Below are 25,167 nucleotides of genomic sequence, written 5' to 3' on the forward strand. Positions count from 1 at the left end.
GGTGAGAAAATATTCAATACTAAATTCACTGTAGTGACCAAAGTAGCAGTTTATTGCCGTGTGTTCAGGATTTTTGACTTTGCTTTACATAATTGGAAATAAATGAGTTGCAAAGCAAACAATTTAATTTGAGCTCAGACAAAATATAAAAAAAAACACACTAATAAAATAAGCCTAACACAACAGCCCAAAGATGTGAAGGGCTGGGGCTGCAGCACGGCCCAGTATAGCTTTATTTCTTTTATGGTGCAGATTGTTCATACAGTTTAATTCAAACGTTACTCTGTCACATCTTTATATATTGTCCTCATTTGAAACAGGGCATCTGCTGCACGTGAGACAGATCATCTGGGATGATTTCATTCGATTTAATTGGGAATCAAGAAAAAGGCTTAGGGAAGCAGTGAGTGGAAAAACTGGGCCAAACCACTCGATGGGTGATGGACGGCTTATATCTCTGTCACTGGGTAGATGCATCGGCCCCTGTAGGGCAGCAAACCTATGGCAAAAAGAATGAAATCTGATCGTGACATCTATGGGATTAGTTTGTAATATCATGCCTTGCCAAGTCATGACTTGACCTTTCTAAACTTAGTTCTCCAGGCTTTGCATGTAACGCACGCATCCATGTTAACCATTTGTAGTTGATTACATTCGGACAAATCTGCACCAAATAACCAGGAATGTATTGTTGGATGAATTTAAAACTTATATCCTGACTTTTGATCCTTAGTATGGGTCAAGCTATTTCCCATAATGCAACTTGATATGGTCCTTTATTAGGCAAGGTAAGTTTATTTGTACATCGCATTAGGGAAGCAATGAGTGGAAAAACAGGGGGCAAACCACCCGATGGATGATGGACAGTTCAGATCCTCCCTGCCAGATAAACACCTGTGTCCTTTAAACTCCACACCTCCAGGGTGTAGAAGCTTTCTGGCAAAAAGTGTTTGTAAGCTCAAGCTGAGATGACCCTCATGACATCACTACATCATCTGGGTTATTTTTCTCAGACTTGAAAAACTGACTGAGCCATACCAAACGTAACAAGTAAAACGATGATCTAATGTTTTGAAAGAGGGGCCTATTTTATGTAGCAAAATTTCCACCCAAGAGCCGCTTACTTGGTTCTTCTAGACCTTTGGACCAAATCTCAGGGTCCTAATCAGCACGAGTTTTTGCCTCAGTTGTCACGGAAGAATAGGTGTTTAAATTTGACGTTATTCCGAGCACTATAAGGACATCTTGTGCATTTTGGCTTCATAGTTCAGTTCTGCATTCAATTTAATAAATAGACAGTTTTGTCAAATGTGATTTAGTTATTTTCATGGAAAATAAAAGTGTTTCTCTTGCTTAAAAACGTGTGTACTGGTTTGCAGCTGCACTGTGACAGACTTCCTTGAGGGAGAAGTAATCTTTGTATTTATCCTGCTCTGAAGTTATATGTGATATAACGGTCACTTGTGTGGGCAGGAGCTCCACCACGCCTTTTAATCCACATTTGCTGTGTGCAGCCAATCCACATCCAACATGTACTGATGTTACACAACTGCTGCAATGATTGTAACATATTGATAATTGATGTTCAATATCCAAGCTGAATGTTTGAATGGTAGATTTCTTCAGCGGTTGCAAGTGAAGACATTTTGTTTGGTGGATTCATCAGGTCTTAATTTAGTTTCAAAAATCTGAAACAAAAAACCCCATGTTACTGCATGTAAAGCTGGCTGTTAGTCATCTCCCATAAACTTCAAGAGGTTTTAAAAGGACACTAAACATTTCTTTTGAAAGTTGATTCCCACAGACATTTTTAAAACTCAACTGTTTGCAAGTCGGAGGACATCAGAGGCAGCCATCACCCTGTAAAGCCTTTAATACCTCTGAAAGGAGAACGTCCTTATTCGATTACAGCCAACAGGCTGCAGCTAATACAGCAGACGGTTATTCCCTAGGTTTATGTAAGTGAGAAAAAAAAATCTCAAATATCAGCAGTTGCATAATTTTGACATCAGTGTGATAAGCAATCAGTTGGGCGGATCATGATGGTTTACACAGAAACTGATAATCCAGTCATCACGCTCTGTTACACAATTCTCTGAAGAAAGCTCTGCTATTGAAATTTGGTTTCTATCATTGTGTTTTCTTCTGACAGCCTAATAATTCAACCAACTCTGCAGAGAGAAGAGGAAATCCCTCAAAGGGAACATGCAATGTTATGCAGGGGGGGTAGGGTGGGAGGTAAAATGAGAAATCCCAAGCATATACTGCTGCTCTCTGGTGGACACTTGCAGCACTAACACCATGTCTGAACGGGCAGTTTACATTGATCAGAAATGAAATGACTACAGCACGAACTGTTAACTCCGGCTTTATTTATAACAACGGGGTGGGGGAACAGCTCTACTGAGGCTGCTGCTGCTGATCTGGCATGCTCCTGATGATGTCAGAATCGCCTGAAGAGGAAAAGATGAACAAGATGTCAGTGAATTGAAATTAAAACGTGTCATTGTATCATCCACATAAACAGCTAATTTTAATATCCCCTAGAAAGAAATGACCAAAGTTTACATGATGGGAATAAATGTTACCAATGGAGCATTCATGAACTGGCCAGAAAGCACTGGCAGCTCAGCTGAGCGCTCCAAGAGGAAACCAAGTGTCAGGAAATAAAACATTGGTATGTATGAGAGTTTTAATGGACCGCAGTGTAAGCAATGATCCAAACTGTTTTAAATTAATCATGGCCAATTCTTTTCTATTTAGTCTCATTTGTTGAGCTGATGTGATCTTGTCTTAAAAATAATTTGAAAAATGGATGCTTTGTCATTAAGTTTAGTTGCTCTCCAGTAGTGATATTAATGCATGGATATTATCTCTATTACAATGAATCTAGTTGTCAAATGTCTACTGGTCCCAGCAGCTTGTCGACCAAAACGGGTGCAAATAAGAGCCACATTACATTGTTTGTGCTGAATGTGTCTGTAAGGACTAATATACAGTGCTTCTGAGTGAGCAGATTAATTTGATAGATATGCATATTCTAGCATGAATCATTTAAGCATTGTGATGCGCTTGAAAACTCTTTGTTTCAGCGGGGCCTCTTTGCTGCTGGTCTGTTCACTCATGTCAAACAGGCTCACTCGCACCAGTCCCCTGTGGCTAATGTCCATTCATCAATTTTGTTACCAGACAGTGACTCGAACAAGCATGTGTCGGAAACATCTCATTAGTCCATTTAATACTGTAGCAGATGCTGTTCAATACCAATGCAGGTACTCACCAGGGTCAATGATCGCCAGTGTGCACACCCTGTAGTATTTGCCGCAGGCTGTGCCAAGCTCAATGTTGTTTCCACTGTAGTGGTGGACACCAGTCTTGGCCAGCATGGCATAGTACTCGATCTCAGATTTCCTAAACAGGCAAAGGGAATATGTGAGTCAAAGCAGCAAATACAACATGAAAATACAGTAAATTTGACAGGAGACAGGAAGTGCAATTTAACAAATCCATCAAAATGACATGTATGTTGCACAACATGAAACCCAACAGAATACACGGTACTATCAAAAGCCTTTGAATCTTAAATAACATCCAGGGCTTTTACATTTGACCACTATGGAAACATGGGACAGAGTTTGTGTCATATCAGCTTCGTCTTGTGCTTTTCATTAATTGGTGCATGCCAAACATCTAGTTACCCTTTCTGTTGGATTAAAACGAGCTGATTAACAAACTTGTGAACATGTTTCTATCGTCCGTAATTTTCTGCAAACAGAAAAGCAATTCTGGATTTCCCTTCTGCAATAAGCAGTCAGAAGTGTTTCACAAGCATAATGAGAAACCTGAACTGTAAAGAGTTAAAATATTATTGGTATTATAGTTTAAGGACCACATTCTCCCTCAATTTTCCAGACCTATGATTTCACATAGTTCCTGTTTGTTCCATACAAACTCAAACCTTCATGATGCAGACTGGAGTCCACCATCACATACCTGAGGGCAGGGCAGTTGTTGGCCAGGATAACCAGCTTGGCTTTTCCCTGACGGATCATCTTCTGGGACTGTTTGTAGCCCAGGACGTATTTTCCACTCTTCATCACCAGCTGGAGACGGGAGTTAATGGACTCCATGGACTTTTTCTATACAGACAGATACACATTCCTATAGTCAGTGACAGCACATGAGCCGCACAGCTAACTTTCATCACTTCACCATCGTTGTGCCCACAAAAAGCCAGATTACCATAGTGGAAATATTACATGACATTTAACTAAACGGACACAAAGGAGGGCAGCGTGCTAAATATATTTGACGTACTTTTGTAGGAACTGTTGCTAATTTATTAACATTTCTCTTCCTACTGTTGTTGGATATAGCAGATTAGCATTAGCATTAGCTTTGTCAAGCCAAACAGACGGACAAACTGCAATAAAGAGACTAACAGCAGACACAGGTGACTCTAAAGCTTAGCGACCGCAATAATTCAACGCTTGGCTGTACATTTGGGGGGCTAATACGAAGTTCATGAGGGGGGCTGCGGTGTTTGTTAGCAGGCCCTGACGGACACACTCGTCCACGTGAAGCGGCGTGCAGCCCGGCCCGACACCGCCGCACTCACCGTCTTCTTTGCGGCCACCATGTTTGCGATTTAGTCCTGACCGGCCAACCTGCGGGCGACAGGAGGGGAGGGGAATAGTTTCGTTAACTTCTGGATAGAAACAAAATAAGAAAATGTCAAGAAAACGGTGGGTTTGATTTAGAAAACCGGGAGCTCTTCTTACTGTGAGATGTCTCCAATATGGCCTCGGAGAGAAAGGAAGGCCCATGGTGCACCGCGCTGCTATCTTTTCCGAGGGCCTGCGCAGAAGAGTACTGCGCAGAACCCTCATTGCAGATGGTTTATAGATCACCTTTTTCTTCTTTTTCTTTTAAATAATCAACACGTAAAATCCATCTAGTTCAAAAACACAACACATAAGCCAGGCGATGTGAGGCAGATATATACTATTTGGATGTAGATACTTCCAGCCGAACAACAGTGGTGTAAAAATACTCCATTATAGGTAAAAGTCCTGCATTCAAAACCTTATTCAAATAAAAGTACAGATAGGGCTGCAGTCAGAGGCTATTTTATTTTGCACTGCTGGGTAATTTAATTTATGATCGCATTTTATAAATTGACCACGTGTTTTAGATGTAAAATAATTAAGTAAGTAAGTACAGTTTTTTTTTTGTACTTCTATTAAATTATATTTTGTGACGCTACCCCACAACATTTGTAAGAATGTGCTTTTCATTACATTTATTTGACAGATATTTTTTTACTTTTTTTTTTTACTCTACTATTTTAATTGGTAATAATTATCTGCCTTTCTGTCTAATGCAGTTATTTCAATTTTATGATTTCAAGTACATTTTTCTGCTGACACTTTTGCATTTAAGTGAAATTGTGAATGAGAACTCTAAAAAGAAAGAGGTAAAGCGGTATTTAACAGTGTAGTATTGGTTGTGTGGTGGTTCCACTGGACATTACGGTTAATTGCCCAGTAGATTAACTCTGGATTAAGATGTTTGCTCAAGGGCACAGTGGCAGGGGGCCTAGTGTTTCGGCTTGGCTTTCCCCCGCCCCAAGAGGTGGCCCCTGCACACTGACTGAATAATGTATTTTTGTCCCTGCGCCTGCCTCTTGGAAACAGCCTAAGTTACAGTACACAACAAAAGCCCACATTTCACCTGCGTGTCCAACTGTTTTTAGAAACCCGCAAACGCGACAGCGAGGAGCTGAACGCATTTAGCCCACTGAAGGAAGCACCGTGCTGCGCAATTACGCACGGGAGTAGAGCAATTTGACGACCAGCCTGACTTTTTGTGTCACCTCCAGGGGATTCTCTCTACAAAGTTTTGAGTCCTCTCCATACACTGAGACGATATCTATGCACGACGTCATCGGAGCAGCTTCAGCCTCACCTCTTAACTCTGAACTCAACCATCCAGTCCTCTATGTGCTCAGGACAGGATGGGATGCTCCACCAGTTCCCAAACTTCAGCGGTAGACACGACTCGACCCAGTGCTAAGCCCGAGGATTGCAACGGAGCCAGCACTACAGGTGATGCAGAAAGCTTTATGCCTCTATGTGATATAATATGTTTAAGAGATATATATAGATAAAGAGATGTAAACAGCATATGTACATGCAACAAATCCTATGCGAAAACTCATTTTGACATACTGTAATTTCATAATTTAAATGTACAGTAATTTTTAAATTTTTATTTTTTACATAGTGTGAAATTTTCTATCTCTATTCCTGGCTTAACTAGAGAAATGATAATTGCCTTGACATATCTGTAAATATCAGTGTACTACAATGATGTCATTCAGGTTATGTCTATAAATTCTTAATGACATCAATATATGAATTAAAGCACGTCTAATAGTTACTTTATTTCAGTAGATACAATGAATAACCTTGTGACATGTTGGTGGAAATGGGGTCACCATGGAAGTTCACTGCTGTCTCCATATAGGGTTGCATCATCCATTCAATTATATTGTAGGGAGCACTGTTCTGATAAGGATGGCACAGTCTGCATGCAAATGAATACCGGCGCATTTCTCCGAGTACAGTATCTGGTGTCTTTATTTTTACTGAGCCAGAGCTCAACAGTGACAGGTCGGGAAAGTTTATTGTCATTATTTAACAGTGGCTTCTGGCTCCGTCTTCCCTAAGAGAGAGAGAGACAGTGGCATGAAAGCAGATTTGGTGACAGTCTACAATTTCAATAGGAAATGGAGAAGCCACTCTGGACACTCCTCTGTTGTAGTGGGTCAGAGATGGCCCAGCCTGTGGTGCAAACTAGCACACCTTTCAAGGTAAAACACCAACACCGGATGCTGTGTTTGCGTTTAGCAGTGTTAAGGAAGAGTGAGAACTTCTGAATGTGTGTGGGACAAATGCATTGTGTCTGAGTGCAGTAAATGTGACATTGTTTGCAGTTCTGCCAGCATAAGCATATTTGAAACTTCAACGAATAAATAGGTGAAAAACTGGTAAAAGATTCACTAAGTTGGAACAACCCCTGAGCAAGTGTCACTTGTTCTCATTCTCTTTTTGCGCTCCTTAAAGAGATACACAGACTTATTATTGCCATAAAACACATGGGAGCACATTCCTGCACGTTCACATAAGTTAGCAGGCTCAAATGTGTAGACTTGCGTTGATGTATTGAGGTGAGAAACTGGCCTTCAGGCTGATTAAATGTGTTTAAGCTTGTATCATGCAGCTGACCATGACCTCTGACCTCCAGAAAGGTGACAAGCTAAAGGAGAGTTTCTGCTACAACTCTTTATAAGGTATCATGTCATTGTTGTTGGCCAAGGATGGCAGAGCTTTATCAGCCGAATGACACTGAACATTGTCTCAGAGGTCAAATGAAAATTTGCCAGGTTGTTTTCTTATTTTTGCATGTGGCTCATTTGCTTTACTTGGTGCTACTTGTCATTCCCAAAAAAAGAAAAAGGATGACATTTATTACCCAAAGGTTTATTCATTTGAAGACATGTTAGTTTAACACTCTAAGAGTGCCAGTCTTTAGCCAGCAACACCCTCCATCTGGCTTATACACTGACTTATTCTTCATGATTACAACACAAAAAGTACTTATCATAATAATGTTAAAACTACTGACAGTGTTTACTAAGGAAAATGTATAAAGTACAGTCTTTTGGAGGGATAAATGTTGACCAATATCATGCAAAATGCTTCCATTGTGGAAAAAATGTCTCATTTATACAAATGGCTGATGTCCCAGGTCTTTAATGACATCACCTCTATTTTAAGGAGCACTTTGTTTAACTGATGTGCCTCAAGCAACTTTAAAAACATAGAAGGCTTTGGCCAAGACTTTACTGACCCATGGAAATGTTTGCAATGCAAATCCTTCAGGAAAAAAGGTACAAGGAAGTGATATATAATATTACAAAACACAGAGCAACCTGTTCAAAGAGCTAGGATACTGTTCATGTTCATTAACAACAATCTGCATAATCATTAACTCTTTGTGGGTCCTGCTATGTGTCAGTGGAGGTCTCCCCACGCAATTTTTTTACTTTCTAATCGCTGATCTGTGGCAAGTAGCAGCAGCATTTGTTTTATTCTTTACCCAGTTATTTGCAGGAGGAACAGTCGATCAGGTATAGTTCTGTTTTCAGGGAATCAGACAAGGTGCTGTTGCTCTTGTTCATTTGGGTGAAAATAGTGGCTTTGCAGGGTCCTGTGGTTAGAGACTGGAGTTTAATTTAGCAAACAAAGCCTGTAGAACTTCAGGAGGTGCCTGTAAGGTGTACAAAATTTGACACATTTGAATGATGAAAATCTAGTTCTTGTTTTCTTACCTGACAGGGTCAGTGTGTGTGGGAGTGTTTTGTTTGTGTCAGCCTTCAGCCATCACATCAGTGCTGCCAATGTCAAGCATTACTCTGATGTTAAATGGGAGATTTTTTTTTTTTAACATATATTTGGGGACATTTTAACATTAGCTAACAAATGCATGTAAGTTTTTACCAAAAGCAGACAGAACAATATTATTAGAGGTATGTGTTCACCATAACTGAAAACACACACTACTTTGACCCTGTGTCATACTGTGGTATAAAGGGCCATTGACTCACAGTGGCTGAGAATTTGTTACTGCTGGTTAAGAAATGACCTTTTCTTCTGTGGGTCATACAAACGTGGTATTGTTCCTCACCTTTATTACATGATACAGTATATACATTTGCCTTCTCAGTCTTATTTATGTGAAGAGCAGCAATATGTTACATAACTGATGCTCTTTTATTTTTTTAACATATTAAAACAGAAATGCCTGAAATTCATCAATCACAGATCTGATCGTGTTATGAACTGTGTTACTGCAGCCGTAATACAGCTACAGTAAATCTGAACTAGTTTTATACTTTATATGTTAGTTAATCTTTTTAGATGTTCGGATCATGTGCTGTGATGATGCTCAACACTGTGTCTCTGACAGGGACAGCTGACGTAACTGACAAAAAAGCTGAGGACAGCGAAACTCTTCCGGACCAAACACCCACCGACTGCAGCAATGTCAAACCTAAGGATGATCCTGCTGCACCTACCACATCTGCAGGCACCACCTCTGCAGCTCCACCAGCAGGGGAGGAGCCTCAGCCTGCAGAAGCCAGTCCACCTGCAGACGCAGCGGCAGCAGACACCACCACCGGGGCAGCAGACAGCACCACCGGGGCAGCTGACAGCACCACCGGGGCAGACACTGCAGCTCCAGAGCAAGGTAGGTTGGAATAAAGAGTGGAAGCAATGTCTTTTCCCTTCATCCCACACGGCCAATCCCAACCCCGACCACTAACAGATCCAGAGGTGGTCAATCCCAAACCTCTTTAAATTCCATAAAGACCCGTTCCAATGTAGGTTTTTGAGGATTACCAAACATTTTAGTGGACTGCCAGCCACAGAAAATCATACTAAAGTTTCATTTAGGTTTTCTTTTAGTCCTCCTCATCATCCTCACATGAACAACCTCATTTTGTCTTTGCATAATGAATAGCTTCAAGGTATCAGATACGCTTTTGCAAGGCTCCAAGCACCTATTCATTCTGTACAATTTTCAATGCAAATTACACTTTTGTCTTCTACAACATGCCGTATCTCCCTAACACTGTGACATGTATCAGACCGACTGAACACCTCACAGAGTTACCAAGTTGATAAGGATGGAGCTGCATACCTGTGTGTTCATTTTGGTATGTGCCTCATTAACCACTGTATTACTAGTTTCTCTAATAAGACATCATTTGTGAAGAGTGGATTCTTTCAAAGCTCTTGAGGTTTGGGTATTTTTCTCTTGATCTTTTAATATTCATCTGTGAAAGCAGTTACCACATAAGGCTGAAAACAATAGTCACAATATTTGTGTCCCATTGAGGGGGACAAAATGTGCAATTATTTCCATTCACCAGCAGTAACCTGAGCACTCCTCCACCTCCTGCATAGTGACCAAATGAACAACTGCATCCAGGTATGAAATGTCCCTTCCGTCTTTCCCTAGACCCTCCCCAATCCCACTGCAACAGTGGTAACCAGGAGGTATCCAACAACACACAGACACGGCTTTGGCTTTTAATGAACACACCGGGGTGGCCACAGGAATGTGTTTATAAGTAACGCATCTAGTATTAAAGGACTTGTCTCAACAAATCGCAGTTGTGCTCAAGTTACAGTAAATTTATGAGCAATTTTCACTAGTTTATGAATTACATTTAATATTATTTTATTTATTTTTTTATTTATTTGAGTTTTTTCATTGAGGTTTGGTTGATTGAGTGTTGTCTAAAAACCCATTTGTGATGTGTTCTCCCTTCTGGTTGTGTACATATGTAAGATATATAAAGTGCCATGCTGTAACTCTTATTAATGGCTGCAGACAAAAAATCTGATTATAGTTTCCTTTCAGTAAGAAAAGAACTTTTAAGTATCCCAGCTGCTGCCATTTATGATCTCATACCAGTTGGTCCAGGATCAGATCCTGATTTGTTTAAGTAAAAAATCGTTTTTTAATCTGTATGTTAGTGCCCAAAATATTGGGTCTGCTAGAGTCTGACAGATTTGTTCTTGAGGGATGGATACTTGTAAGGTTAAAACATGGACAAAACCTCCAAGCACATGCAATGCAAAATAGTCAGGAGTCTCCTTGATCTTTGTCTACACTTGATCTTGACCCCCCTTTAGTGTTCAACCTGTCTCACCCTCAGTTGAAGCTTGACCTCAGCCCTGTTCGGATGGCTTGTGTGTAGTGTGTGTGTTGTGAACTCTTTGTTGTCACAGTGGTCTCATTAAGGTGCAATTGGAGTCCACAGAGAAACTAGAGCATGCCAACACATACAGGGCTGCCACTGGCGATGAACGATGTCAGGCCCGCTGAGCCTCCCTGCCTCCATTTCACAGCCAATGAAGAAAAAGGATCGAGTGTCACATGAACAGACCGGACATGGCAGCTCACACACTTCTGGATCTGTTAGTGGTCAGGGTCGGGATCGGCCTTTTGGGAGTGATCTGCAATCACAAGCTTTTGAGGAAAAACTGGACTGAATTATATATGAGATGCTTTTTTTTTTTTTACTTGTTTAGCATTGTTGGAATCTCACACATTTTAGGTGTGAAATCCCAACAATGGCTTTGGCTTCGGTTGGACTCTGAGGATGTTGTGATTAACCCAACCTCCGGGTCACCAGGGTGCCCCCGGGCAAACCCAACTTTTAAACCATATTAAACGATGACCATATTTGTTGTTCACATGTACACATTTTTTCTCCTTCATCCAAAACAGAAAAAGAAAAAGGAGAGGACACGGCGACTGATTCAGAGCCCAAAAAAGAGGATGCACCACGTGAGTATGGCTGTAGTTTCCACAGTCACACCCACACAACAGTATCAGTGCAGTCTTAACACGCTTCCCTCTTTGTTTCCAGCTCCCGGCGAGTGAAGTGCAACATGAATGACTGCCCAGATTAACTGGAAGTGGCTGACCTTGTTTGTATGTGTGAGTGAAAGTATGTCGAAGTATGTGTCTGCATGTATGTGTGTGTGTGTGTGTGTGTGAAACAGACATCACCTTGTTGCCAAGATGCAGACCCTGAGATAACCGCTCTCAGTCAGGGTTCCTCGGTCATCACTGTGCCTTCCTCCCCTCATGATGGTGTATGCAGCAGCAGTTTCTGCTTGAAAACTGATGGGTGTGTTTATTTTCAGACAAAGCAATCATTTCAAAAAATATTAAATTACTAATCAAAACTTCTATTTATTAAGTGTATAGAAATGTATAATAGCAGATGTCTCCAATCTAACTTTAACCTAAGACTTCATTCTGTAGTTTTCTACAAAATAATGATTCTAAGGAAACCAAAGCCAAATATATATTTGATTTAAGAGATACTATTCTGTTTGGGTAGCTGGCTTTGATTATACAACCATGTTTGTAATGAAAATGAAGAGCTGGTCCACTGCAGGTTTACTGAGGACTGATTTTAAAAATCAATGAGTTTCTGATGAGTACCAATGCGATAAGAGTATATGTGAGTGGTTTTTTTTTTTTTTTTTTTGTTTCCGATGTGTCATGATTTCTCTCTGGAAAGAAAAGCTGAAATCTGTAATAAGCTACTAACTGTCAAAAATTAAAGGGCCACCTTAAAAACCAAATCATATATATGTTTCTTTAATATCTTAAACCAAGGATGAACATATATGTTGGGTGAGACATTTTAGGGAGAATAATGACTTAACGATCTGTGGTTTTATTGCATTTATTTATTAGTAAGAGCTTCTCTTTTCAAATGTGTGTTAGGTTTTTTTTGTAGGGAAAAACCAGAAACAGCACTAAAGACACTGTGTCTGTCCACTGTGGGAATGGTGAAAAGGTATTATGGTATTATGATTACAATGTGAAATCACCTTTAGCCATAAACTAAATGCTGGTTGGTTAAATGCATCACTATAGTCAATTTAAATGTCAGTGGTTTCCAGTGGTATAACACTGAAAATAGCTCAGCAGTGCAGTCAGCCAGCTACAGTGAACAGAAGAGAAACAATTTCATGCTAAAACCTGACTATATGGGAAAAAAAACTTCAACAAGATCCTAGTTTGGTCTTTCATTTGCCATCTGGAAACACAATAAGGCGTCCACAGTACAACTATAAAGCTGCTTGGTGGTTTGACTATAACTTGTTCGCGATGTGGCCGGCTAGTCAGGAGTCTGAGAGAGGACCGAGGGCAGCAACCGCCTCGATTTCCACCAGTCCACCCTGAAGTGAAAAAGAAGGAGACACAGAAACATTGAGGACGTGGGGAACGGTAAACGGTAAACGGTAACTGTGCAAAATTATACATGCATGTGTATTGATGAGCCATGCACCATAGAGTACTGGAGTTTTGTTTGTACTTACTCTAGGGAGAGCAGCGACTTGATAGGCAGCTCTGGCAGGAAAGTTACTGGTGAAAACTGGAGAGAAAAATATGATATGTACATCTTAACAACAGCATACTGAAAAGGTATCATTTGATTACTGGGAACCCCCTTCTAATTAATACATTTTTAAAAAGAGTTTAGAAATTGTAAATAAGAGCTATATTGATGCTAACAAATGATTTATTCACGAGAAATAATAAGACATTAAGTGAAACAATTTGGTTATTATTTGGTTTGAAAAAAAATCAGGTGTATGTTTGTCTTTTTATTTAAAAAGGGTCCCTAAAGTAAAGTGGCCTAACTGTCCATTGGTTGGGTCTCCTTGATGAATTTTAGAGCCAGTTGGAGGAGGATAAAAAACAATTTAAACAGATTCTTTAAAATAAAAACCCAAATGTTGTCCATATTTTTCAAAAAACACTGAATGGTGCTCACATCAGGAGTTATAGCTGTTGAGTTTTTTTTTTTTTACCAGACAAAAACAGTAGTATAAGAAAAACAAATCTTTTTTTTTAGCTAAAGTTCGAGTACCCAGATTTGTCAGACACAGTCCAAACTTTTGCAGTTAAAATTAACATGACTTTAGATCAACTGGACACGCGTCCTCTCCTTCCTCTGTCAAGGTCAGGGAAAGTTCCCTGCTTGTGGTTTAGGGCTGAGTGGAGTCTGGAGGTGGGAGGGAGCCCAGGCCTGCACCAGAGTCAGGGGAGTGCACAGCAAAGCTTGCTGGGAGGGGTTGGGTTACAGCTGTGTGCCTGCACAGCAGGTGTCCATTTACAGCTCACTGGGCACTGCAGCTTCCATTACACCTGTCTGTTGTGATCCAGGAGGAAATGCCCAGACAGAGCGGCCTGTATGAGGAGGCTGCTTCATGCAGCAGAGGAAGAGCAGAGTGAGCCTGTCTGTCAGGCAGCTGCTAAACCTGCCAGCACTCACTTTCTGAGAGATGTCGGTGAAATATGAGCCACTTCATCTCCTCATGACCACACAGGTGTGGAGGCCGGACTGTGCCACTGGACTGATAATAGATTTTCATGCTGTCTAAGTCTAATATATTAGCAAATTTTGAACTGGGTTGAATTTAATTTTGAGGTGGAACATTACTGACACATCTTTAAATTAGAGCAAGCTGCCTGTAATTGAAATCAATCATGGAATGGAAACTGTAAATGCTAAACCAGGGATCAAATGTAGTGTGAGATGGAAGATGATATGCAGACACATCGCAAATGCAATGACAAAAAGTTCAATGGAAAAACATTTTTAAAATTTGGTTTGCAATTCCATTTTAAAACAAAATCAAAAAAAAAAATCATCATTTGTCAGAACAAGGAAGTAGAATTGTCAAATTTAATGATGTCTTTATTACTTAATAAACTTAAACTTTAATAAAATCAAATGATAGCTTTCTAAAATGAATGATTACATTAAAAGCCTATAATCATACAGGTTGAACACTTCAGGCTCCAGACAGAGGAGCTTGTAAACATAACCATCAGTAAAAACAAGAGTATTTAGACCTGTTTAATTTCTCCAATCATATCCACTATGAAATTCAAGTGACAAACTTGATCCACAACCCAAACAGTGACTCAGACAGACAGGGCCACAGCAATGGTGCTCACGGAAAGTGAATAAAGTAAAAGCTGTTTGAGAAGGTGACAGGACGTCTGACCTGGTTAAAACCTGCCCCCATGTGGCTGCTTTTATACATTAGATAGATTATAACGCTGAGGGAAGAAGATACTGTACATGTTGACAGTTCCATTAGAAGTGAATCCATTAGTTGCACATTCTTCACTTTCTTGCATGAAACGTGAGGCAGGAAATATGGAGCCAATTATGTATTTACATGTTTACTTACACGTCTTGTAGACCTCATTGACACTGTTAAAGTCATTGATATCTGCGAGCAGCACGGTCGTCTTCACCACTGAAACAAAAGAGTTTATCCTCTTTAGTTTGTCCACACAGACACACACACACACACACACACACACACACAGGACATAGGAGCAGCAGCTGAGACACTGAACAGTCGGACAGCAGTCACATCTCACCGTTGGTGTAGTTGCAGCCGGCGGCTTTAAGGATCTCCCCCATATTGATGAGAGCCTGAGGGATAGAGGTGAGGAGGGAGGGGAAACATCTATCAGTGGATTAATCAGTGTTGGTGTAGTGAATTGATCTTTGTTGCTTTAGTTTGTTTGATATTATGTTTTTATGTATTTTTCATAGGTTTTATTAGGTTCTTGACACTTTAAATTTGAATCGAGAAGCAAAAATGCACCTTTACTTGGGTTAATTCACCGGAGCTTTAGTGCTTGTACGTCCATCATCTACCACGCAACTTTTGTCATTTCAAGAAATTAGCCTACTGAATATTTTGAGCCTCAGCTGTTTGGTCAAAAGCATGTGGCTCACAGCCGTGCATCTTGATGATCTTAGATGTGACTTACTCCTGTGGAACAGTGCCACTGAATCACTGAAATGGAGTAAAGCTGAGGCACAGTGGCTCTGGTTTACACTGACAGTGGTCTCAGCCAATAGAAATGACTGGAGGGTAAATATCCTGCCGTTTTCAAACATAGTCAACCATCATCATCATCATCATCATCATCATCATCATCATGGCCTCTGTGAGCTTCACCTGTTTAGCCTGGGCCTGGACTCCTCCATCCACCAGCTGACCAGAGGCCACATCCATCCCCAGCTGACCGGAGATATACATGGTTCTGTCCACAACCACAGCCTGACTGAGGACAATACAGAGGACACACACACACACACACACACACACACATTAATTAATGTGACGGGGACACTTGACGATCAACCAAATGCTTGGGAGAACAACAACCTGCTAATCTTTTAAAAGGAATAAACCAGATCAAGTCATATGATAAAACTCTGACAGCTCTATTTTACCGCAGTGTTTCATTTCCATCAGTCTGTGATGTAGTTCAGGAGCTATTCAGTGATGAAATTAATGTTTTGCTTTAGCCTTGTGACATGCTTTATTAACCTAATTAATCAATTAGTGTTAGAGTATCTTATCTCATGACCTGTAGATGCACAGTGCGTGTTAATGCAGTAGCAGTGTGTGAACTGAAGGCAGAGTCCACTCAGTCTAACTTAGCCACACCCACTCACAGCCGATTGGTCAGAGCAGGAACACCCCTCAGCCTGAGCAAGTTCACAGATTGAATTAAGTCACAAGAAAACAGGAAATTAATGAGGCCATTTCACGATTTCTGTTGATTGAAACAGGTTTTAGTCGAGTTAGCACAAACCAAAAGGGTACCTTGTTTAAATGTCTTTAAAGATTAGAGCTGTTTGAGGTTGAAGGTGCACATCAATGCTTACCTGTATATTCCCTGTCTGACAGGGGCTTTAGGTGTGTAAGGAATCTGTCGGTGAACAGTGGCCATTTCCCCTCAGATGTCTGTGTGTTTTAGAGAGATTCCTGCTCTGCTTCTTCTTCTCCCGCTCTGCTCAAAGTTCAGCTTTGGCACTTTTTTATGGGGTCAAGTCAATTGCAGGTGAGTTCATTGAACATGAAGACCCGCCCCTGGTCAAACACTGTGTGACTCTCTGTGTGTGTGTGTGTGTGTGTGTGTGTGTGTGATTCTCACTCATTCATTTCATGCACCAACTCCTGCAAACCACGTGTCGCTATAAATAGATTATGAAGCATATCTCTGTGATTAAAGTGGATCTTACCTGTAGGGCCCGATGGCAGCCGGGGCCGATGGTGTGTTGATGATCTGTCTGTGCAGCGCAGCCATGTTTTTTTTTTTTTTTCCTGTTTCCTCCAAACTTTCTACACCGCAGAGCAGGCTGTGAAGCGCTTGTGCAACTGCTTTGGGGGAAATAAAAAGGCACAGTTGCTGCCGTAAAGTCTACCGTAATGTTTTTGCCAACACGCATTTTTGGAGGCGGTTCTTTAGGAAACAGCATGCAAACTAAAAATAGTGGCGCTCGTAGCAGGAGAGTTACGGTACAACTGAGTCCAGCTCACAGGTCAGAGATAAGATTAAAAGGCATCCCACCGCAGTGAAGGTTAACTATAAGTAACTTTTATTATTTCTTGCACGTTTTCAAAACTTTATAAAGTATTACAAACAAAGATAATAAATTAAGTGGTTCAAACATAAATGCTCACATTCCACCCTACACCCTCGAGTCGTCATATAACAGAAATAAATGAAGACAAAAATCATAGAGCTATATATCAAAGTGATTTCAGATAACTGTACATAATATGGCCGATCCTCAACGATGTCATACTTCAAACTGGGCTTTTTTAAAATTGTACAGAGCAAACAGTTTTTTATTAAAAGCTGGAAATAAACCATCCTCCTTATTAACAATACTCTTACCTGTGCAGTTAATAGAGGAGCATTCCACTACAGAGCAAACTTATAGACATGCATAGCTCAACACACGCAGAAATCAAGCCAAGTATATTTGACAAGGGGCAAAAATATTAACAGCCAGGTCAGCCTCTATATTTAAACCAGTGTCACGAAAAGAAAGAAGTTTAAACAATTAATAAATAGAGTGTGAATGTTCCCTAATGCACTGATGATTTAATTCATGAAAACAATACATGGCAAGAATATTAATGATTTCTGTGAAAGGACAGGTTCATCCTCATGTAAAAAAAAAAAAAAAATTAAACAAAAACATACAAACATGATCATTCAGATGCTGAGATAGTGCTGATTGAATTTGTGTTTAAAACGTCAGCTCCTTTTGGCCACACAGTGAAATAGTGTAACAGGTCTATGGATAACATTATCCTCTTAGTAAATGGTCATGTAATATACAGAAAGTATGGCCTGAACCACACCATCAAGACTGCATATTAACATTCATATGTAACAGCAACCTGCAGACATACTGCACGTGTATTCAGTACAAGGACAGTCTGGAGTCATTCAAAGGGTCGTTATTAGCACGTGACAGATCAAAATCAAACATAAACACAAAACTAAATTATAGCCAGAGCAGTTTGTTTCCTTCATGAAGACATCACATACTGTATGTCACTGGCTTGTTTGTAAGGGTTTTTCAATTCAACATTCAAAACTGTGAGCTACAGCCCAAACTGGATTTTTGGGTCGAAGACTGATATCAATATCTGACAGCTGAGAAAAATCTGATAACAGCAAAAATTCATCTTTTAAGGATAAACAGACGACATCAACAACTATTTCTGATAAGATCCCTTGAATTTGGTTATTTGAGAGTTGCGACCAAGACTGTTACAGTTAAACAATAAACTTGTCAGTGCTCCCTGGTAAGGAAAAAAATGTCCTTAATTAGAGCTTCACAGCCCATTGCAAAGATATTGTTAGCATTTCTGTATTCCAGTTTCTTGTTACCTACTGGCCATTACATATGCTGGTGCTGACAAAAGTTACCTTCAGAGCAGAAATTACAGTCACAGTCGATCACTGTGCTGAATAGTTTTGTGTTAATACAGTTTTTAGCTGTTAAAAAAAATGAGCTTGTGTCCAGACACAGCACAAAGAATGATTTAACAGTATATCTTCATTCCTTCATTAATAACATCACACTCTAAATGTCAGGAAATGGAAAGCAACAACACCCATAAGCTGCGGGGAAAGAGATCCTAATGCAAATAATTATCTAAAGTCTGAGACTCAGTAGATGTGTGGCTGATGCAGCGGCTCTGTTTTACTTAAGTAAACAGTATCAGTCACTCACCTGGGTCTTTTATCTACAGCCATGAACAGTCAATATGGCAAGTCATACCTGGCTACTTTCTTCGCTGAGCCCTGAACTGTTTCGGCTCAACATCTGGTTCAAACGTTTCAGAAAGTCAAACAGGGTCTTTAAAGAGCACAGAGAAATTAAAATAATAGTCATACAGTATTTAGGAATGCTTTTGCTTGTATGGAAATAAAAATACTTTTTTCCATTTGGGAATGAATTTCTGTGATAACTGGTGCATCAAAAAGAAAAGGTGGCTCAGGAGTGTGTGCTCAGAGAGGGACAGGTGTGTGTCATGAGGCACTAAGATGCAGGGTGTCTGTCGATATTGGACAGTACATTGAAAGTGTAAAGAAGCCCGGAACATCATATTTGGAAACAACTAAATTAAATAAATGATAATAAAGACTAGTGAAATGAGTGTAGAATTTTCTGGTCCACAAACAATTGAAAACATGCAGGATCCATTCTTCACCATCCAAATCTGTCCACTCTGACAAACATTTGCGGCTTTCCACAGTCCAACTCATCTCCAAGTGAGGAGGGATTTAACCCTTCAGGGACTTGGTCGTTTTATTACATTGCTTATTTTGAAAACCAGGTTTCAAAAACTTTTAAGGCATTCTCAACTGATTCTACATCACCCCTTGATTGTCTTTGGTCATGGACAAACCTCCACAGCTTTTGTTGCAGGTATTTCCAAACTAGGCTCTATATTTATATTTACAGTGAAACTAAAAGGTCTGAGGGAAAAAAGACCACTTGTCATTGACCACACTGCTGCTGCCAGGAGCTAGGTGAAATCCAGGCCTGGTCGTCTGTATTTTTAGACGGTGATTCCCAGAGGGTTTTCTATTTGAGGGGAATTTCATTTGGAAGAGGGGAAGTTAATTTTGTGACTTTCAGATGTGTAATCGCCAAGGCTCGGTTCTCTCTTTGGCCGCAGCCTTGAGCAACATTTGTGGAGAGGCAACTTTACAGGGACAGTAGAAACAAATTTAAGATTTAAAGTGTGTAGAAAGGGGGCTTGAAATTGTGGATTCCAGGAGCCAAAATGGATGACACCCAGGAAAAGAAGCACCTCTCTTCAGTCAGAGGCCAGTTAGCAGTCAGTCACAACGGCAGTCGGCTTCCAAAAGAGACAATAAGGTCATTCCAGTTCCTCTGAGTCATTAGGACAGGTTTTGTGGTAATGGTGGCTTTGAAACCCAGACCAGGGCATAAAGGCAACAGGGAGGATCACTTAGAAGTTCTGCTGTCTTCTCTTCTTCGCATCCATTGCATCCAGGATGGGCTGCCTCTTGGCGGTGTAGCGCTGTCTGAGCTCTTCAATCTCCCGCTCCATCATGGGATCCAAGGCGCTCAGGCGCATCTGTAGCTCCTCAAAGTCTAGGTTCTTCAACTGGGTGACAGGACACGAATACAAACACAGACAAACAATGATGGGAAAGAGATGAGTCATATTTAGTGTCTTCTGTTTTCATATTTTTAACCACTGAAGGACTGGTGTATAATAATTTCCACCATGAATAACACCATTAATTCCAGTGGTACCATGACAAATTTGTGGAAGATGTTACTCACAAAGTCAAAGTCTCCATCCTGAGGCACCTTCCAGTTGTCAGGGAAGACGTTCTTGGACTGGATGTGGTAGCCGGGCTGCTCCTGCGGCTGGTTGTGGTTGTAGTTCTCCTGCTGCTGGGCTGCCTTGTTGGAGTCCTGCTTGTCAAAATAGTCCATGAAGGATGGACGTATCGGCTGCTGGGGGGTGGCGTGCCCTGTGGAGGAGGAAGAGGATCATGTTCCAACTTATCTTAAGTTAAGACACTACAAAGTATTTAAAATCCATACATTTCTCAGATATTGAGCAGTTGAGCAATACAATTTCTTTACATAATTTTAACAGTCATATTTTGGAAATAACCTACGTGTGTTTAAACATGTTGGGAGATTTTAAAGGAACACTCCTCATACTTTGGACAATATTACCAACCATTAAATAATGGGGATGTAACATTTATTATCACTTAAAAATGGTGTTAGATGGGAACCCATGTGTCTGATGGTAGATTATGTTGTGTTCATGTCATATCAGAGTTATGGATATTACGAGTTCCAACTTGTACACAGTATTCACGTCAACATCCATGTCCGAATCTCATATTTTTCTGAAAGCTCTGATAGGTCTGACCTCAAATCAGAGAGACTGACGATTGCAAGTTGTAAACATAGGAGTCTCTCATGACGTGAACATGGCAATATTACTCTGTGAGTCTTTTGTTGGATCATGCTCTTCTCTAACACTTTCCTTTCAGTCACATGATGTTTTGTGCACAGTGACTGCTTGGGGCTCTGTGGTGTTATAGTGTGTGTCTCTGTAAATATACTAGAGTGTCAGTGTGATTACAATAAAAAAAATCTTTTAAAATATCTACTTTCTTGAAAACTCACTCCTCTTCTCTGCCACAATCACCTAATTCCCTATAATTTGCTTAACAACACATGTGTGCTCACTCCTCATGGATCCCTGGTCTTCCTCTTCCTCTTCATCATCACTGTTGATGACCATGGTGCCCAGGTCTGACTCTAACATGGTGCTGCTGTGCTCGATCATGGTCTGTGCTCCATCACTCATGGTGCTGGTGGCCCGCATGGTCCCTGCACCCTCTGAGCCAGACTTCACCATAGTGTGAGAGTCCACCTCAGTCTCCTCCTCCTGGAAGACACAAGACATACAGATATATAGCCTTCACATAGAGCGGTCTGGTGGTTGCTTTGGCTGGAACAACATCTTAGTATACATACAGAGTTATCGTCCTCCTCTTCCAGCTCCCTCTGTTGCTCCTGCTGCCTTTTGGCTTTCATCTCCATGGCTTCAGTGATCAGGTCTCTCAAAATGGTGACCGGCTTGGCCTGACTGATGAATGGGTGCTGGATAATGAACAGAAAAACAAACATTGTTGTGTGCACTTTATCTTTCCACTGTGTGGTTAATTTTATCTATGAATTGTTATATCTATGCATCTTTGTGCGCACACATAAGCTTGTATGTTTATAACTCTATGCATGTGTGTGTTCCTCCAACCTGCAGGAGCTGGGTGGCGGTCGCTCTCTGCTCTGGATTCTTGACCAGACACTTCTTGACAAAGTCTGTGAATTCATCTGACCAAAGCTCAGGCTTTCTAAATGTTGGAGGAGGGTTGGTGGGGATCATGAAGATAGCCTGGAGGAACACAGAGAGGACACAAGACAGAGTCAGAGACTTTGTTTAGAACAAAGTAGCTAGGTTTAGTACCCACCATGTTTACACTCACTCTCATGGGATGGATGTCAGCGTAGGGAGGTTTTCCTTCTGCCATCTCTATAGAAGTGATGCCCAGGGACCAGATGTCAGCCACACAGTTGTAGCCAATCTCCTGAATCACCTCTGGGGCCATCCAGAAGGGAGTGCCGATCACAGTGTTTCTCTTTGCCATGGTGTCCTTCAGAGAGAAAATATACGCCGGTCTCATCATTGGGCACTACGTTTTAAATCCCTTCATAAGGATTCACAAAATCAGCAAAACACTGAATGTTCCACGTGGAGAACTGATGAGAGCATTCACTAGAACTCATAGATCAATTATAACGTTACCGTTAGTTGTCCAGCTACTCCGAAATCTGCCAGTTTGGCATGTCCCTCAGTGTTGAGAAGGATGTTTCCCGCCTTGATGTCCCGATGGATCTTTCTCATGAAGTGAAGGTATTCAAGACCCTTCAATGTGGACTTCAGGATGGTAGCAATCTCATCCTCTGTCAGCTGAGGTGGAAAGGAAAAAGAAAATGCAGGGGTGGTATAAAATCCAAGAGTAAAGTATGAATTATTGTATTTTATGTCAGTTTATGATATATAACAGAAAATGGTATCTGCTCTGTCTAAAAAAACATATCACAGAAAATGTAAACTCTGGGAATCACAAAAATTTTAGGCTGGCCACACAGGAAGTTGTAACACTCCTTTAGTACCCACCGTCTTGTTGCGCAACCTGATGATGTCAGAGACAGACCCAGCACCGCAATACTCCATGACTATCCACAGGTCTGTGTTCTTGAAGTAGCTGCCATAGTACTTCACTACATAAGGGCTAGGAGGAAACACAAAACAGAGTGGTTATCTAAAGAGAAGACAAAGTTTCGTTTCGAAACAAAAAGGGGAGAAGTGAGAAAACAGATAGTACCGGCTGCAGGAGTTAATGGTACCACTGTTAAATCAAAATTAGACCTCGAGTACAGTGAACTATTGTAGCTAATATGATACTTTTAGGACAATAAGGACTTTTCAGGAGTTCTAATCTCATCTTTGTAGTAAATGTGGAGATTTGGGGAAATCTGCATTGTCGACCCACCTGTCACACTGCTGCATGATGGAAATCTCCTTGATGATCTCCTGCAGATCAGACTCCACTGGAACCTGCTTTATGGCCACTACCTGGCCCGACTCCTTATGGATGGCTTTGAACACACTGCCATAGGAACTAAACACAAACACAAGAGCTAAGTCCCGACAGGTCCAGAGTGCATTTTACAATTAAAAATATTAACCATGTAATATATTACACAACAAAAGAGGTCCATCTCAGAAAGTGCAGCCTGTTGTGTCTGATAGACTTAAAATATTTTTAGTCAATGGAGCAGACGTGGAAATGTAGGTTAGTCATGACAAAAACTTCTTACCCTTCACCGAGTTTCTCTAGAACGTCAAACACTTCCTCTGGTTGTTTGGTGAGACTGTCTTCACTCAGCTTTTTCAGCTTGCTATAAAAATGGAACAAATCTCAGTTATCTCAGTTTAAATGACAGTTTGCTAAAACACAAAATGTTAAAATGTGAATTACAAACAAACACTGGGGAGGCATTTAAGTACAGTCTTCCCAGATTTTGATCTTATACCTCATTGCTGTTTATTATATCACAATATTTTGGGTTTGTGTAATAGTGCCGTCATACACTACAAACTGCAGGAAGTGATAAGGATTTAGGGGTTAAAGAAATCAGTAATGCAAATAAATGGCAAGGAGGTGGATATAATTATTTTAAACAGAACAGTCGCGAAAATCAGAAATTATATATGAAATGAATGAATAAAATCAGTGAAATGATTAGACAATAGGATTTGATTAAGTTTACAGAGTCCAAGATGACATCTTCAGACGAATTCTTTGTCTAACAGTTCAAAACCAGAAGATATATAAAATATAAAAGTGGTCAATTCTCACATTTGAGAAGCTGGAACAAGCAAATATTTCAGTTTTACCATGATAAATTACTTAAAACAATTATTCAATTATTAAAATTGTAGATAATCCATTTACTATGGATCAACTAATTGATTAATTGTTTAATTTTGTTAGTGAAATAAGAATTGGACATATCCACGTTTATAATTGGTGGTCGAACAAAACAAGCATCTTGAAGAGGTCAGACTGGGGTCTGGGAAATTGAGATGGCAGATTTTCTAAACAACTAAAGGATTCGTCAATGAATCAAAAAGTTAATTGACAGATTTACGACTGCTGATGATAATCTACAGTTGTACCTCTAATCTTACACATAAGGCGTGAGTGAAACGAAGCCTTTCAGAGCAGGGAAAACAACATTTAAGACATATCTTCATCACCCAGCTCTCATTTCCTCTTTAGTGAAATCAGCTCCTGTGGTGTTTAGTTTAGATTATCACACCGAAACCAATAACCTAAACGGTCACCAGGGATGCGCACTTATTTTACAGGGGGGTGTAAGATTGTTTCGGTTCACACACAATTCATTAATTTGTTTTTCATGTCCAACTAATAACACATGTCAAACTGCTCTCTAAAAGGCACTCGTTGACAATTATCCAACCACGAACAAGGTCTGAAACCCACCAGAAGGCTTAACACAGTACTTCTGAGTTTGATCAAGCGTTATCTTTAAACCCGTTAACTCGTTTTAACTGGATATAAAGTTTGAGAGAAAATCGGTAAAGCTAACTAAATTAGCATCAGCTATCTCGCTAAGCGGCAGCTACCGCCAACGTTAGCCTTCTGCTCGCTAGTTATTAGCTTAAACAGCGTTTTAAACCAGACGAATGTACACAAACCTTTTGGGCGCAGACGGCTCCATGATGTACAGCTTCAAAGAATAAAAAGGCAACGGACCGATAGTAAGTTATGTCAGTTTTGTGGCCGATAGTCACGATATGAACATTGTCGACAGAGTCGTTGTTGTCAAAAACTAGTGAAGGGCCAGCTGAGTGTCCGTCAGATGATGGACCGTTTGGGGATACAATCTCACCACGGCGCCCCCTGGTGGGCCGGAGTGCAAAACAAAAACACCACAACTTTTGTCTCTACAAAGTTAGAAACCGTGAAGAACATAAAATACGTAAACCTTACATAAACAAG

At 40.5% G+C, this 25,167-nt stretch overlaps 4 protein-coding genes across 6 annotated transcripts; 1 reads left to right on the plus strand and 3 right to left on the minus strand.

Moving 5' to 3' along the window:
• Window positions 1-2,352: 2,352 nt before the first annotated feature.
• On the minus strand, window positions 2,353-4,883 carry rpl30 (ribosomal protein L30). The gene is made up of 5 exons (XM_071499702.1): window positions 4,782-4,883; window positions 4,619-4,667; window positions 3,994-4,139; window positions 3,281-3,411; window positions 2,353-2,453 (listed from the first exon to the last, which is right to left on the minus strand). The coding sequence occupies exons 2-5, from the start codon at window positions 4,637-4,639 to the stop codon at window positions 2,401-2,403; spliced, it is 351 nt and encodes a 116-aa protein (XP_071355803.1). The 5' UTR covers window positions 4,640-4,667; window positions 4,782-4,883; the 3' UTR covers window positions 2,353-2,400.
• A 670-nt stretch (window positions 4,884-5,553) lies between these two features.
• LOC139633819 (brain acid soluble protein 1) lies at window positions 5,554-12,236 on the plus strand. Of its 2 annotated transcripts, none has more exons than XM_071499782.1 (4): window positions 5,554-6,107; window positions 9,034-9,315; window positions 11,368-11,427; window positions 11,510-12,236. In XM_071499782.1, the coding sequence occupies exons 1-4, from the start codon at window positions 6,017-6,019 to the stop codon at window positions 11,521-11,523; spliced, it is 447 nt and encodes a 148-aa protein (XP_071355883.1). In that variant the 5' UTR covers window positions 5,554-6,016; the 3' UTR covers window positions 11,524-12,236. The 2 variants fall into 2 exon arrangements, with proteins under 2 accessions (XP_071355883.1, XP_071355884.1); XM_071499783.1 differs by having other exon boundaries at window positions 11,380-11,427.
• Window positions 12,237-12,324: 88 nt separating this feature from the next.
• Window positions 12,325-16,851, minus strand: rida (reactive intermediate imine deaminase A homolog). Of its 2 annotated transcripts, none has more exons than XM_071499784.1 (6): window positions 16,727-16,851; window positions 15,654-15,759; window positions 15,064-15,118; window positions 14,868-14,936; window positions 12,981-13,036; window positions 12,325-12,839 (listed from the first exon to the last, which is right to left on the minus strand). In XM_071499784.1, exons 1-6 carry the CDS (start codon window positions 16,789-16,791, stop codon window positions 12,783-12,785), a joined length of 408 nt encoding a protein of 135 aa, XP_071355885.1. In that variant the 5' UTR covers window positions 16,792-16,851; the 3' UTR covers window positions 12,325-12,782. The 2 variants fall into 2 exon arrangements, with proteins under 2 accessions (XP_071355885.1, XP_071355886.1); XM_071499785.1 differs by lacking the exon at window positions 16,727-16,851 and adding an exon at window positions 16,370-16,556.
• A 209-nt stretch (window positions 16,852-17,060) lies between these two features.
• stk3 (serine/threonine kinase 3 (STE20 homolog, yeast)) lies at window positions 17,061-25,047 on the minus strand. Its single transcript, XM_071499781.1, has 11 exons — window positions 24,864-25,047; window positions 23,459-23,539; window positions 23,131-23,259; window positions 22,755-22,869; window positions 22,380-22,544; window positions 22,060-22,227; window positions 21,831-21,968; window positions 21,551-21,676; window positions 21,260-21,461; window positions 20,330-20,523; window positions 17,061-20,147 (listed from the first exon to the last, which is right to left on the minus strand). The coding sequence occupies exons 1-11, from the start codon at window positions 24,884-24,886 to the stop codon at window positions 19,989-19,991; spliced, it is 1,500 nt and encodes a 499-aa protein (XP_071355882.1). The 5' UTR covers window positions 24,887-25,047; the 3' UTR covers window positions 17,061-19,988.
• Between the last annotated feature and the right edge of the window lie 120 nt (window positions 25,048-25,167).

The sequence above is a fragment of the Trachinotus anak genome, unplaced genomic scaffold, assembly GCF_046630095.1.
Source record: "Trachinotus anak isolate AG129_WGS33_773 ecotype Australia unplaced genomic scaffold, CSIRO_AGI_Tana_v1 ptg000016l, whole genome shotgun sequence".
Classification (NCBI taxonomy): domain Eukaryota; kingdom Metazoa; phylum Chordata; class Actinopteri; order Carangiformes; family Carangidae; genus Trachinotus; species Trachinotus anak.